This window comes from Gallinula chloropus, assembly GCF_964237585.1.
Source record: "Gallinula chloropus genome assembly, chromosome: 1".
NCBI classification, from domain to species: domain Eukaryota; kingdom Metazoa; phylum Chordata; class Aves; order Gruiformes; family Rallidae; genus Gallinula; species Gallinula chloropus.
This window is the reverse complement of record NC_140085.1, coordinates 211,991,224-212,007,379: the sequence shown is the minus strand read 5'-3', so window position 1 is coordinate 212,007,379 and position 16,156 is coordinate 211,991,224. Positions and strand designations below refer to the sequence as shown.

General features: G+C 46.8%; 1 protein-coding gene across 1 annotated transcript in view; it reads right to left on the bottom strand.

Moving 5' to 3' along the window:
- B3GLCT (beta 3-glucosyltransferase) overlaps positions 1-12,292 on the bottom strand; it is a gene marked incomplete at both ends in the record, with an annotated part of 62,297 nt that extends 50,005 nt beyond the window's left edge. Inside the window, 2 exons of the mRNA XM_084280288.1 lie at positions 1,895-1,956; positions 12,205-12,292. Of these exons, the coding sequence (XP_084136414.1) occupies positions 1,895-1,956; positions 12,205-12,292 (150 nt within the window). The remainder of the gene's footprint in view (positions 1-1,894; positions 1,957-12,204) is intronic.
- Between the last annotated feature and the right edge of the window lie 3,864 nt (positions 12,293-16,156).

Here is a 16,156-nt window from a genome sequence, read left to right as displayed (position 1 = left end):
GGTAGGTGGAAGGGTGTTGTTTCAGAACTGCTGACTGGTGGAGACAGGACTGGAGAAATAGCTCTGTGCTTCCTGCAAAAATTCTGAGTCAGAAAAACAGAGCCTTCACTTATTGCCCAATTTCACCCTGGTAACAGCACCTCAGTGTTTTCATTACTCCACAAGTAAATCCAAGATTATCTATACTAATTGCATCAGGATACTGTAGGATTTACTTTGGTTCAAGTGTTTTGAGACCTTCAGACAGAAATGCCATACAGGGCACTCCTCAGCAATAAGCTTATATAAGCTATATATAGTATTCCAACTCTCATGACTTAAAGCTCCTACTTAAAAGCACTTTTATTTCCTCTACATTTTGTTTTGGTTTTTTCTTGAGATATTGTAGCCACCTTTGAGGCCTATTTGCATCAGATGATGTCTCCCTCTGACTTCCATGCTGAAATGCATTAAGCTCCAAGTTCCTTGGTAGCCATCTGTAAAAAGTTTTCAAGAATCCCAGAATCACAAGGTTGGAAGAGACCTTTGAAGATCATCAGGTCCAACCATTCCCATCCTAAGCTAAACCAGATCCCTAAGTACCTCATCTGCCCTTTTCTTGAACACATCCAGGGAAGGTGACTCAACCCCCTCCCTGGGCAGCCTGTTCCAGCCCTGACAACTCTTGCAGGAAAACATTTGTTTCTAATGTCCAGTCTGTCCCTGCCCTGGCACAGCTTCATGCCATTGCCCCTTGTCCCATCTCCTGTCACCTGGCTGAAGAGACCATCGCCCACCTCTCTACAACCTCCCTTCAGGTAGTTGTAGGTGGGGAGAAGGTCTCCCCTCAGCCTCCTCTTCTCCAAGCTAAACAGCCCCAGCTCCCTCAGCTGCTCCTCAGAGGATTTGCCCTCCAGCCCATCATGAGCCTAGTGGTGAATATTTATGAACATGAGTGCAGATGTAGCAATCATCATCAAAACCAAAACCCATTTAGCAATAGCTATCTCTGACCATCCTTCTGTTGCATTTGATGTGAGATCACTAGATTAGTCCCTGACAGTTAATAGATTCTAACTCGATTCATTCCAGTACTTAATATTTGATTTTCCTCCCTTCAATCTTTCATTCATACACAGAGATCTATTACAAACACATACATTTAGAAAAAAAAATTGGTTGATAGACATCTGTTATAGGACAGATAGGCATACACACCTCACACTCATTATGCTGCTCAACCACAGAGGCAGCTGATCTGTTAATTTGAAACTCCATACACAACCTTTACTTGAGCCATGACTTGGGTAGCAGTATGTGATAATGCTCAGTCAGCAGAGACACAGCCATCTCCCTCTGAATCTACTATAAATGTAACAAAACCAAAAAGAAAGGGAAACCTGGCTCTGAAGTAACATAGGTTATATACTCAAATACTATTCTCAACAGCAATAACCCCATCAACTTACAGAACCTATGCAGAAGTATAATTTTCTTTACTGTTTCTCATGCACTCTTCAGCTGACCTTAGAAAATACACTGTTTTCTAAGTTATCCTTCTGTTTCACAACAAAGCCTAATTGCTTTAATACAAATTTCAATGCAAATCAGAAAATCCAGCATAAGAAAGAAATAAAGGGTGCTAAGTGTAAATTTATTCCAGTAATTCCAAGAATCTATAGGATAAATTAAGATCCTGGTAATAGAGTAGCACAACATGTAACTTGCATCCCATTAAAGGTCTCTTGTTTCTTATAAACCACACAGAAGAGAAAGGCATCATGTGACATTTAGTACCACTGAGGTCTATGATCAAAATAATCCATGTCCCAGGTGTTGGGCTTTCTGCTCTGGTCTCCTCTATATTTTATAATGTCTGTGAAATGTTCTTTCTCTGGCAATTAAAATTTATTACCTGCAGCACTGGTAGTTCAGCCTCATCTTCTGCACCTTCAGGAACTGCACTTAGAGCAAAAGCTGAAAGAAAAAGCAGACCTTGTCATATTACAGGAGCTCATTTTCACACCTGACAAAGTTCTGCAGCAAAAGAAAAAGAAACATTTAGGTAGAAAATCACATTAAATGATGCTATATTGGTAATAATCTTCATGAAGATAAGACAGTCCCTTCTTATGGAATTTTTACATTTGCTGCCTGACAATTCTATTCCTGTACATTGCTGGAAAGATCACTCTTTGATGAGAAGCCAAGTTATCTTGGCTTCAAGGCAAATAAACCCCTTTAAAAATAAAAATAAAGATCTGTGCAGTCCAGTAGCTCATGACATAATGTACCATCACATGGGAGACTTGCATTCTGCTCTATCTTTAGGTTAAAATTTGAATTGCCACAGTTTCTCTTGGAACCACAGAATCTGACAGCAGCTGATGGAAACGTCTCTCAAACTCAAAGGTGCCTGTCATACACTTTGAATTCCATCTCTGAACAAACCTGTTAATGTATGAGAGACCCAAAGAGAGGGTTACAAAAAGAACTGAGACCTCAAAGAGCTCATTTGCACAGATCTGGCATTATGTGAAGCCTTTTATACTGACAACACCCTATGCATGCATGCATGCATTAGAAAAATAGTCATAAAAAAGGATTCTGGGCTTTTGGTGGCTTTTTGCTTGTTGATGAAATCATCTAATTGATTTGCCTCAGCCTTCTTATTCGTAAAAGCAGCTCCATTTAACATAAGAAAGCTTTGCTAAGATTCTTCTTAAGGAGTCTTTTTCTTACAGGTACCAAAGAAATACAAATTAAAGTAAATTGCTGTCACTTGGAAGGAACTCAAAATACTACTCATCATGGAAAAATAGATGGTTTTCTTAAAAACTGAAAAAAATCAACAAATTCAAGTGGAGTGTCTCACTGCAAGTTTAAATTATAAAATCACAGGAGTGTAGAATGGTTGGGGTTGGAAGGGAACCCCTGTCATTTCTTTATTGCTTGGAATCGATTGCTAGCAACTGTCTTCCTTTGACACACTGGAAACCTGGAATGTAGGACAGCAAGATGACATTGTCCAAAGCCTGTGGCTGCCCATCTCCAATGACCTATACCCCTGTGCTCCTTCAACTGGAGACCAGATTTTATCCAGCATCTAGGAGTGGAGTTTCATGACAGCATCTCAGGTCGTGACCAACTTGAATCTCACATCACACCACTAGATGCAGACATCCCAAAATTGTTCCACCACTACAGATTCAGGTTGAACATGGATACATTTAGGACAAGAAAAAATGCTCTCATGTTGTGTCAGGGGAGGCTTAGATTGGATATGAGGACAAAATTCTTCACTGAGAGTGCTGAGGCATTGGAACAGGCTGCCCAGAGGTGGTGGGGTCACCATACCTGGAGGTGTTCAAAAAATGTGTAGACGTGACACTCCAGGACATGGTTTAGTTGACAGGGTGGCACAGGACACATGGTTTGACATGGTGATCTTGGTGGTCTTCTTCAACCTTAAAGATTTTCAGATTCTATAACTTCAGTAAGGCAAGGAAGATGGAAACAGAGTACAAGGAGGAGTGTCCCCTAATGCTGTCCCCAATAAATGTTTTTCATCTCTAGTTCAAAATGCAGACAGAATACCTCAATCTGCTTATTATATCACTTATTTATATCATGCTCTGATCATAATCCTCCTCTACCAACGTAACAGTACTTAGAGCTCCAGACAAGGACTACCTTCCCCTACACAAACCAGATCCACATTCTCTACTTGACATGATCCTAATTACAAGATCAACACAAAACACCCTTACTCCAAGAAATGTATTAATTACATAGAATTAACCTGAAGATGTATCACCCTGTAAATTCAGACTATTTGCAAAGCAGAATTTTCATTACTTTCAGTTTTTAATATACAGCTGGAAAATGGCAAATGTGAGACTGGAAACAACTGTGACTGACAGGAGATGCTGCCTCTCTCACCACAACAGCCATTATCCCATGCCATACTGCTTCTAAGATTTATAAAGCATTAATGCACATGACTTTTGAAACAAATCAAATAATACTAAAATAACCTGGAAAAAAAAAGACCTGTTTCATACTATGTCTTTGAGAGCACAGATAAAGCTCTTCAGGGAACTTATTTCAACACCCTATTTCATCTTTGTATTACAGATCACAGAAGAACTGAGGCTGAACAGCACCCCTGAAGATCATCCTCGAGCAGGATGCTCAGGAGCTTGTCTAGTCAGGTTTTGAGTATTTCCTAGGACAGAGACTCCACACACTCTGAGTAACCTCTTCCAGTGTTCAATTACTCTTGGGGAAGTGGGGGGGGGGTTTGAGGGGGGAAAGCTATTTCTTATGTTTAAATGAAACTTCCCTGTTTTCTGTTTGTGCCAACTATCTTTTGTCCTGTTAGGCACCACAAAATCTGTCTCTGTCTTCTGTACTGCCCCCCATCTTACCAACATGAATTAACACCCATCAGGTGTTAATTCATGTTGGTAAGAGCATCCCTCTTCTCCAAGCTCAACAGTGCCAGCTCTTTCAGCCTCTCCTCATATGTCAGGTGCTCTAATCCATTAATAAGCTTCATGGTCCTTTGCTGGGCTTACTCCACTATGTCCATAGCTCTGGGGAGCCCAGACCTGGACACAGCACCCCAGATGTGTCTCACCCTTACTGAGCAAAAAGGATCACCTTCCTTGACCTACTGGAAACCGTCTTCCTAATGCAGTCTAGGAGGCTGTTAGCCCTCGGCCACAACAGCACAACTGCTGCTTCATGGTCAGTTTGCTGCCCACTGGGGCCCTCAGGCCCTTCTCTGCACAGCTGCTTTCTAGACCGTGTACCCCCTCTCCGTGTGCACTGGAGCATGGGAGGACTCCTTGCCAGGGGCAGGACTTGGCATTTCCCTTCACTGAACTTGGTTTTTCAAGTTTCTTCTTTGCCCATTTCTCCAGCCCACTGAAGTCCCTCTGAATGGCAGCACAACCAGATGGTGCATCAACCCCTCCTGCCCGTTTTGTAACCTCTGCAGACTTGCTGAGTGCACTTTCTCCCACTGTCCAGCTCATGAATAAAAAGGCTGAACACTACCAGAGCCATTATCAACCCCTGGAGTGCACCATGCTACTGATGAGAGCCCGTGACCCCAGTGAGTCAGTTTTCCATCCACCTCCCTGTCCTCCTATCTAGCCCATACTTCACCAGTCCAGGCACGACATTACAGGAGACAGTACTGAACTCCTTGAGATAAACCCACCCACTTTCTCCACATTCACAAAGGCAGTCATCTCATAGAATCATAGAATCATAGAATGGCATGGGTTGGAAGGGACCCCAAGGATCACAGAGTTCCAACCCCCCTGACACAGGCAGGGACACCAACCTCCAGGCCTGGAGCTACACAAGGCTGCCCAGGGCCCCATCCAACCTGGCCTTGAACACCTCCAGGGACGGGGAATCCACCACCTCTCTGGGCAGCCTGTTCCAGCCCCTCACCACTCTCTCTGTAAAAAACTTCGCCCTAAGATCTAATCTAAACCTTCCCTCCTTTAGCTTTAGTCCATTCCCCCTTGTCCTGCCATTATCTGCTCTTTTAAAAAGTTGAATCCCCTCCTGCCTATAAGCTCCCTTCAGGGACTGGAAGGCTGCAATGAGGTCCCCCCACAGCCTTCTCTTCTCCAGGCTGAACAAGCCCAGCTCCCCCAGCCTCTCTTTGTAGCTGCTCCAGCCCTCTAATCATCACAGACTTCTTCTGGGTTTGTCAAGCATGACTTACCCTTCATAAAAATATGCTGACTTCTCCCAGTCGCCCTCTTGTCCTTCATATGTTTGCCTTGTGCTTCCTGGTCTGGAAGTGGCTTTCAGGACTATCTGCTCCACCACCTTCACCTTGAGGTGACACTGGCCAACTTATAGTTTGCCCAGATTCACTTCTTTGCCCTCCTTGAAGACAGGAATCTTCCTTAGCGACCGTGTCTTTTCAAAGGTTATCTAGAATGGCCTCTCACTGACATTGTCAAGCTCCATTAGCACTTCTGAGTGTCTCCCATCAGGTCCTGTCCAGGTCCTGTCCACTTCAGTATGTCCAGTCTGTTTAAATGTTCTGTAAACTGGTCCTGCTCCAGTAACTCCTCCCTGCTCCAGACTTTCCCATGACTTTCAGGTGTCTGATTGCTGTAGGTGGGTCCTACCAGTACAGACCAAGGCAAAGAAAGTTTGGATTTTCTCATCCTCTTCCATGTCCTTCTTTTAAACCAGGTTCCTCCCCCCTTCAGAAGCAGACACACAGTTCCCCTAGTTTCCCTTTTGCTGCTGATACACCTTTTTCTTGCCCTCCACAAGTTGAATCCCTCACCACACTCAACCCCAGAAAGGCCTTGGCTTTCCTCAGGGCACACCTACACTCTCAGGCAGTGTCTGCTTATCACTCATGGGGTGCCCTGACCCTGTTTCCACTCTTGTGTGCTTCCTTTTCATGTCGGTTTTGTCAGTAGCTGCAGGTGCATGCATGTGGGATGCCTGTCATCTTGTGGGAGTGGACCACTCTCCACAGAATCACAAGGTTGCAAGAGACCTTTGAAGATCATCAAGTCCAACCATTCCCATCCTAAGCTAAACCAGATCCCTAAGTACCTCAGCTACCCTTTCTCTGAACACATCCAGGGAAGGTGACTCAACCCCCTCCCTGGGCAGCCTGTTCCAGCCCTGACAACTCTGTCAGGAAAACATTTGTTTCTAATGTCCAATCTGTCCCTGCCCTGGCACAGCTTCATGCCATTGCCCCTTGTCCCATCTCCTGTCCCCTGGCTGAAGAGACCATCGCCCACCTCTCTACAACCTCCCTTCAGGTAGTTGTAGGTGGGGAGAAGGTCTCCCCCCAGCCTCCTCTTCTCCAGGCTAAACAGCCCCAGCTCCCTCAGCCGCTCCTCAGAGGATTTGCCCTCCAGCCCCCTCCCCAGCCTGGTTGCCCTTCTCTGCACTCGCTCCAGGACCTCAATGTTCTTCTGATGGTGAGGAGCCCAGAACTGGACCCAGCACTTGAGGTGTTGCCTCACCAATGCCCAGTACAGGGGCACAATCACTTCCCTAGACCTACTGGCACTTGAGTTTGCAGGAGGAGAACCTTGAAATCAACCATCCCTCCCAGACCATCTCCCATATCATTCTTTCTGTATCATTCAGGAGAGTGGTAGACTGAATATGCCTGACTATAAATGACTTCAGTTGCAGCATGGATGCTGACACACAGTACAACTCCAGCACTCACACATACGTGTCATTAAACAAACCCCGATCTGTGATGAATGTTAAAGTCTCTCTCTCTAGCATTAATTTTACTCCTAGTGATTTCAGACATGCAGCCTTCCCCACTTTTCAAACAAATAAACATATTAAAATGACTCGGTATCTTTTACATTAAATATTTCAGAAAGACTTTTCCCAGCTAATACATTTTAATTAGACAAGAACTATTCAGGTTATTTTTAAACCACTGAAGAACCATTCACTGAACAGACTGTCAGACCCCTGTAGACACCATAAGAAAGAGTCAAGAGTCTCCACCCAACTGTAACCAAGCTTTTCACTCAATCAGACTGTATGAATTTCTTTTTTAGCAACAAATATGCCATGGCCCCTCTACTACCTTATTAGGAAAGCTGCTATGCACCCATGGTTTGAAGGGAGTAAGGCAGTCTTCAGAAGTAAACTGAGATGAACTCAAGTCTTACTAACATATGGCCAAGACTGTTCAGGCTAATCAACCTCATCTCTCTGCCTGGAAATAAATACTGTCTTCTAAGGATTTACTGGGGGAAGGGTGGAAGGAAAAGAACGTGGTAAATCTAGATGGCATATGACTTACCAACAAAAGAATCACAGGGCAGGTAGGAAACATAGTGCCTGGGCACAAGCAGTCACAGAATCAGACTGGATTGCATTGGAAAGGACCTCAAAGACCACCCACTTCCAACCCACTACCATGGGGTTTGGAACCTCCACTAGACCAGGTTGCCCAAAGCCCCATCCAACCTGGCCTTGAACACCTCCGGGGAGGGGGCATCTCTAAGATTATCATCTCTAACATTAATTCATCCACCTACAAATCACTCCCAAGAGGTTTCTGAAAAAGGAGTGGCCAGGAGTTGACAACAGACAGGAAAATTCTAATTAAGCCAGCAGCTGATGACCACATCAGTTGTACAACACAGGTAAACCCGTGAAGGAACTCTCTGTAGCAAGGGTATCTCCTCATTCTGTGTAAAGTGTACAAGCACAAAGAAGGATGAGCTGTATCTGGGAGCTGTCAGATAATAATATCCTAAAACAGTAGCTTACATAGCCAGACACCATTATTAATTCAGACAGCTGCAACAGACTTCTTTCACTACAGAACTCCCCAAGACATGGATCAGTTTCTGGAGTTAAAGGTACCTTTGCTAAATCCACAGTTTCCTCCAGTCCTTTTGAGGTTTTTTGATGCAATGCAAGCATACCTCAGGTGGACCTCTGACAGCATAGAGTGCAGAGAAAATAGACTGCAAGAAGCAGCTGATAGAAGTTCAAACTGTGTAGACACCACATAGTGTATTCTGAAGCTGGTTAGCACATGTAGCTATTGACATGATTTGGCACAAGCAGGCAGAAGGTGAACGTGTGTTTTTTTTAGATGTTCAAGAACCAAAGATAAGTAAGAAAATGAAAAAAAATTACTTTAAAGCTCTTTATTATAATCAATCTTTATTTCTTTGGAAAGCAAGACTGAAGTCCATTGAAAAAGCTAGACAACATTTTTTGATGCATCCAGAACCTGGAAATTAAATCAGAGAATGTAATATAAGCAGCTTTGATTTCTATGCATTTTTCTCAAATGTTCCGTTACTCCCCTTAAAATTTTGGTAATTAGACTTGCTTATAATACTGGAAAGTAAAACTCAATCACTTATTTTCATTGTTCAGCGGCTGAAGTGCAGTTATATGTGCCAACAAACTATCAGGAAAATGGATGTAAACACTGTAGTGTTAAAATTCATTATACTGTATAAATACCTGTAATGATATAATCCCAAAGTAAGTAATCCTTTCTTCAGTACTACCTTTTTGAGTGGAAACAACTTCCAAACATTCACAATCACATGTCCTTTAAGTGCAAAGGGTGTTAAAAATTGAGGAGTAAATTCTCTGGCTTTCACGAGGCATCAAATCACAGAATCATAGGGGTTGGAAGGGACCTGGAGAGATCATGGGGTCCAACCCCCCTGCCAAAGCAGCTCCCCAGCTCATATTGCACAGACAGGTGTCCAGACGAGGCTGGAATCTCTCCAGAGATGGAGACTCCACCACCTCCCTGGGCAGCCTGTCCCAGGGCTCTGGCACCCTCACTGGGGAAAAGTTCTTCCCCATGTTGCTGTGGAACTTCCTGTGCTCCAACTTGCAGCCATTGCCCCTTGTCCTGTCTCCACAGACACTGAAAAGGGGCTGCCCATTCCCCCTGCATCCCATACTTCAGATATTTATAAACATTCATAAGGTCCCCCCTTAGTCTTCTTTTCTGCAGGCTGAACAGTCCCAGCTCACTCAGCCTTTCCTCACGGGGGAGATGCTCCAGGCCCTTCATCATCTTTGTAGCCTCCTCTGGACTCTCTTCAGGAGATCCCTGTCTTTTTTATCCCAGGGAGCCCAGAACTGGACACAATACTGCAGGTGGGGCCTGGCCAGGGCAGAGTAGAGGGGGAGGATCCCCTCCTGTGACCTGCTGGCCACACTCCTCCTGATGCCCCCCAGGATCTCATTGGCTCTCTCAGCCCCCAGGGCACACTGCTGGCTCATGGCCAACCTGTCATCACCCAGGACCCCCAGGTCCTTCTCCACAGAGCTCTTCTCCAGCAGCTCATCCCCCAGCCTGTACTGATTCAAGCATAAGGCACCACTTCTGCTATCTTCCTCTTTTCCAGCCTGATTCGACTCTGACTGACCCCAGAGTCATCCCACCGCCTCACCAGGCTGTGGGTGAGTTTAAATGAGCTACTGAACAAAGTTATGGTTCTCTGAGTGACATATGGTGAAGCCATGAATAATAATAACCACTTCACATAACAAACGCCACTGATTGTGTTTTACACAGTATGCAAATCATTTTAAACAGAATTTCTTTCTGCTTCTAATTGCGACTTAATGAAAGGTCTATTTTTGTTTTGCTTGGGGATTGGTTGTGTTTCTTCCTAATCCCAAATTTTCAGAGAATATCAGATTCTAGGGACTGATGTGATTCCAGAGAAAAGCTGCACTGCCGCTGTCAGTCAGAGAGACTGAATCTTCCATAATGAGACAGCCTGGAAGCACTTGCAAGCACAATAAATTAGTTTCATGTATTTATATTCAAGTTTTTATAATATTTCTTCATTGTTGCTACTCTACCAGCATCAAAGTCCCACGTCTAACCAGGTAAGAATGAAGATTTATCAGCTTTATTAACACAAAATGGGTAGAGGGGAGGGGGAAGGAGGAGGAAGGGGTGATGCAAGCAAATTTCCAGCATCTGAAGCTTTTCATAAAATAAAAGCAACTCATTTTATTTCTTTACTAAAATTCTTTATGCTAATGGCACATCTGGGAAGAAGGCAGCTGAAATCACCACTGTGAACCACTGAAATGCCTAAATGAACGCTGTGTACACTAGTATCTTTATAAAAGGCGAGCAAAGAAAAACAGTAGAAGAAAAAGCAGCATCATTATCCCTTCTGACTGTCTAGGAATCAGACCGAACAAAATCATTTGAATATGTTTTCCTATTCTGCAAGCTGGAATTTATGAAATGACTTAACTACCAACAGATAAGCTGCTTTCTTCTGTGAAAGGCAGTCCGAATTATTTCTGTTTCCTGAGACCAAAGCTGATTGTTTTGCAAACTCACTACCCTGGCCATCTCAAAAGCATGGGGTATTTACACAAGAAAGGACTTTAACATAAAGGGATATTTTAAAAACTGGGGAAAAAAAAGGCCATGCTTCAATACTGGAGCTTCAGGTGAACAAATTCCATGTAAGATTTAATCAAGACCTACTAAAGAAGAGGTAATTGCAGAAGCAGAAGCCAAGTTTTTACATATATGTGTGCAGGTAGAAGGCAGAAAGGTAAGTCAAATAAATATGGATACACAGAGAAAACTGAACCTGCTATTCTCTGACTGCGATTAGTGTCTGTCTGAGGTTACAAGTGCTGTGGTACCTTGCCCGAGCACTGGAGCAAACTGCTCACCCCACAAAGTATGAAACGCAGCTTTAGGAAGAGCAGTGGAGTATTACAGCTCCTCCAAAAACCAACCTGCGTAGGTGAAAAGTGTTTTACAAGAGAAAAAAATCACAACATCAACTGTTTCACTTTGCTGAAAGCGCTGTTTCTATCAGCCTTTCCCCTGCAGGGTTCTGATCCATGAGACACATTAGTGAAAGAGAATCAAAGGCTCAGAACGAGCTTGACAAGCCTGTGCTGACAGAGATGGAAACGTTCAGGAACAGAAGTAATGAGAAACAGAACAGATGTAAACATTTCTCTCTGTCTCTTACACTCGGGGCAACAGCTTCGAACTCCAAGGGAATGTAGCGATCCGACTGCTGCCATGCTACCAACCCTTCTCTTTCAACCTTCTCCCACCTGCCCAGACACATCAGGCACGCCTCTAAAATATAAATATGATACAAGACGCCCTTTTCCCTCCGTGCTGAACGTTTTAACCGGGTGGTATCACCTCCCCACCTCCCCTCTGCAACTCCCAGTCAGCGAGGCGCTATTCCCCACCGAGCAGGAGTGGCTCCGGGGTGCCTTTCAGTCGTTTAAATGAAGATCGGCTCGGCCGGACCCCGTGAGGACCGGTCTCCGCGGCGAGGGGCTCTGCCCTGCCCCGCACCGTCCCCACACACCGCCGCGGGGCCCGGAGGGCGGGAAACCGTCTCCGCTCGGGCCGGTACCGGCGCCTCAGAGCCGGGGCCGCTGAGGGGAGCCCGCGCTGCCCCGTCCGCGCCTCAGTGACAAACTTCGGGGGAAGGGGCACCCCCCGCCTCCCCTCCCGCTTCCCCTCGCCGGGCGGGACGGAAGGGTGAGGAAGCGGCGACGGGTCCGGAGCCCCGCGCCAAGCTCTCCAGCTCCGTCCTGTGCCCTCCTCCCCCTCATCACCTCCGCCGAGGGGCCGAGCGTTCCGGGTCTCCTCCCTTCACCTCGCCATGGCGTCCCACGGCCCGGCCCTCGGCCACTCACCCGGGGTGCGGAGCGGCGGGAGAAGAAAGAAGAGGTGGGCGCACGCTGCCAAAAGCAGCCAGCGGCGGCAGCCGGGCTCCCGAGACATCTTGGCAAGGGCCGCCGAGCCGCACGGCTGGGGGGGGGGGGAGCAGGAGAGGGGCACCGTGCAGCCGGCTGCCCGCCTCTGCCGCAGGAGCGCGGGCGAGCGGCCTCCGGCTGGTGGCCGTGCCGCCGCCAGCCCGCCCTCCTTCCTCCCCTCTCTCCCTCCCCCGGCAGGGCCCGGCAGGACCGGGAGGCGGAGCGGGGGCCCCGGCGCCCTCTGGCGGGCGGCAGCGGGAGAAGCGGCGCCCTGCGGTCCCGCGCCTCCCCGCGGCTCCGGCCTCCCGCTGCCGCCGCGGCCCAGCGCCGGCCTCAGGCCGCCGCTCAGCCAGCCCCGAGGGCAGCAGCTCTGCAGGCCCCGGGCTGGCCTCCCGGGCTGGCCGCTACGAGCCGTCAGCTCATCGAGGGCACCCGAAGCCCTGTGTATGGTTATGGAATGAATACTCAAGCCAAAGTAAACCCTAATAAGCATAGTTCTCCATAGCTGTTACCGGCCATCCAGCATCTGCCACAAAAACTAATGCCTTTAAGTCTTAATATTAAATTATTAACCTCACAGAAAGTCCTCCAGCGAGATTTGTAGGTTGTTCATTTATCCGCTTCACCCTTCTCTCACAAACAAATTATATATTGCCAGTCAAATGATACCCAGCCCTCTGACAGGAACCTGGTCCACAGTAAGAAATAGCCTAGTTCATCTCTAAAACGACCCCAAAATTAACCCAAAAGAGTGGGTTACACCTCCAGAGAGCCATTTCATACCTTCCTGCATAACTTGTACCAGCACTGGCGTGGGAGACGACCTTATCACAGAATCACAGAATCACAGAGTTGTAGGGGTTGGAAGGGACCTCCAGAGATCATCGAGTCCAACCCCCCTGCTTAAGCAGGGTCCCTAGGACATATTGCACAGGGAAGCGTCCAGATGGGTCTTGAATATCTCCAGAGAAGGAGACTCCACCACCTCCCTGGGCAGCCTGTCCCAGGTCTCTGTCACCCTCACTGTGAAAAAGTTCTTCCGCGTATTGGTGTGGAACTTCCTGTGCTCCAACTTGTGGCCATCGCCCCTTGTCCTGTCTCCACAGACAGTTGAAAAGAGGCTGGACATTTCCCCCTGTATTACACGATTAAGACATTTATAAACATTAATCAAATCCCCTCACAGTCTTCTTTTCTCAAGGCTGAACAGCCCCAGTTCTTTCAGGCTTTCCTCATAGGGGACATGCTCCAGGCCCTTAACCATCTTTGTGGTCCTCCTTCATTGTAGGAGGATTTTCACAGTATGGTGACATAAATATGGTCCATCAGGACCTCTCTGATGGATTTCCAGGTGCTGAAAGACTTCTAGTCCCTTGGAAATATCTGGGTGGCTGGCATTCACTGCAAAATCCTGCAGCAGAACTTAGAATCATAGAATCATAGAATGGTCTGGGTTGGAAGGGACCCCAAGGATCATAGAGCTCCACCCCCCCTGCCACAGGCAGGGACACCAACCTCCAGGCCTGGAGCTACACAAGGCTGCCCAGGAGCCGGGAACACGTCCTTGGCCCTGGAGACTCCTCTGCTACAAACAGCACACCCCCTGTGTAACGCACTCTGCAACTACAAACACCTCTAACAATGTTAGAGAAATGCAGACCTGGGGCTGCAAAAAACTGGGTTTGGGGGTAACACAGCAAACGAAGTAGCATCTCACATGCCTACGTGTCACCACGGTAAATTTGGATGTACCGGAGAGCTGCAGACCAATGAAGAAAGATCAAGAGGGTAAAAAACCCTGTTAGCAAACAAAAAAATGACCCCACGTGGGTTCTGGAGCAAGGAAGAAGAAACCACCCACATGAACATTGGATTTATCCCAGGGAAGCACTACACATGCTGACAAGTTGCTGTGACACCCCCCGTACACCCCAGAATTAAACTGCCAACCTTCAGGGCAGCCAAGGAAGAAGAAACCCAGCTGTGTGTACAACATTTTCACTCCTTTGCCATTCTTTTTCTGTAGCAATTACATCTGAATTAATAATTATTAGTCACATTTCAACTATAGTAGCAAGAAATTCTTGGTTTTACTTACATATAAGGCATGATTTCTTAAACATGATTTTGAGTGTAACACCTGGTGCCCCTGGGTATCAATTCCTTACACTCTGGGTGCCCACAGACATGAATTCCAGCCAGTACATTTTCTCATCAAATACTTCCCACACAGTCCCCTCCCACCAACCCAGCCTGCAACCCAACATGCTCTGATCTCACTGGAGACAAATGGTGTGACATCCAGGTCAGCCATAAACTTCCCACATGTTTAATCCAGTAAAGCCAACAGAATGGGACCCAACTTGGACCCTTCCTAAAACCTCTGCTGGTTTTAGATCTACTGCATTCTTTTCCTGACAGATCCAGTGGTTACAATCAGGCGCCTTCGGTGTGCTAGAAAGGTGATTTTGAAAATCAGTGGAAATCTTTTCCCAGTGTTAAATAGTTGCTCACACTGCAAGTTAAGTATGGGATGCAGGGGGAATGGGCAGCCCCTTTTCAGTGGTCTGTGGAGACAGGACAAGGGGCAATGGCTGCAAGTTGGAACACAGGAGGTTCCACAGCAACATGGGGAAGAACTTTTCCCCAGTGAGGGTGCCAGAGCCCTGGGACAGGCTGCCCAGGGAGGTGGTGGAGTCTCCATCTCTGGAGAGATTCCAGCCCCGTCTGGACGCCTGTCTGTGCAATATGAGCTGGGGAGCTGCTTTGGCAGGGGGGTTGGACCCCATGATCTCTCCAGGTCCCTTCCAACCCCTAGGATTCTGTGATTCAGGCGAGCGCATCTCTATCATTGTATCCTGGCAGACAACTTCTCATTTCCCTTTAAAACTACCTGTCCTGGTTTTTGGCTGGGATAGAGTTAGTTTTCACAAGAAGCTGAGAGGGGACACAGCCAGGACAGCTGACACAAACTAGCCAAAGGGTTATTCCAGAACTTATGATGTCATGCTCAGTATATAAACAGTGCAGAGGTGAGAGAGGGGGTTAAGGAAGGGGAACTGGCCAGGGAGGAGTTGCTACTGGGAGACATGGCCTAGGCATGGAGTCCTGGGCAACTACTTTGTATATTCTTTTTTAAATATTGGAGTTACTACTTTCCTTTCCCATTGCTGTGCATAATCAGTTAAGAGACCAACAGGAGCATTTGTGTAGTAAATTTAAGTCTGTACACCTTTTCATAGATCCAGTGTCACTATTTTAAGCTTCTTTGTGAACCAAATGGCTGTAAGAAGTCAAAGAATCCTGAGTCCCAGTGGAGAAATAAATTTGAAGGTGTGGCAAGTATTCATATTTTGCCAATCATAAACCTCCACGGTATGTACACCCCTCACACCCCCTTGTATTCCAAGCCATTTGGGCAGACACTCTATTCACCCTTCCCTTTATGTAAACCAAGGGACAGCCAGACTTTCTGGCCCTGAACAAAATATTCAGATTATCATGCTGGAGAAAGAGAAAGCAGTGGGAAATGTTCAGGGGCAGACAGCAACAGTGTCTACTTGAGACTAGCCAGGCTGGCATGTGGTTCAAGGGTGGTTTGCCCTGGTGCACCAGCAGCAATTCTGGATACTCAGGTGACTCTGTCATAGGATCATAGAATGGTCTGGGTTGGAAGGGACCCCAAGGATCATAGAGCTCCAGCCCCCCTGACACAGGCAGGGACACCAACCTCCAGGCCTGGAGCTACACAAGGCTGCCCAGGGCCCCATCCAACCTGGCCTTGAACACTTCCAGGGATGCGGCATCCACCACCTCTCTGGGCAGCCTGTTCCAGCCCCTCACCACTCTCTCTGTAAAAAACTTCCCCCTAATATCTAATCTAAACCTTCCC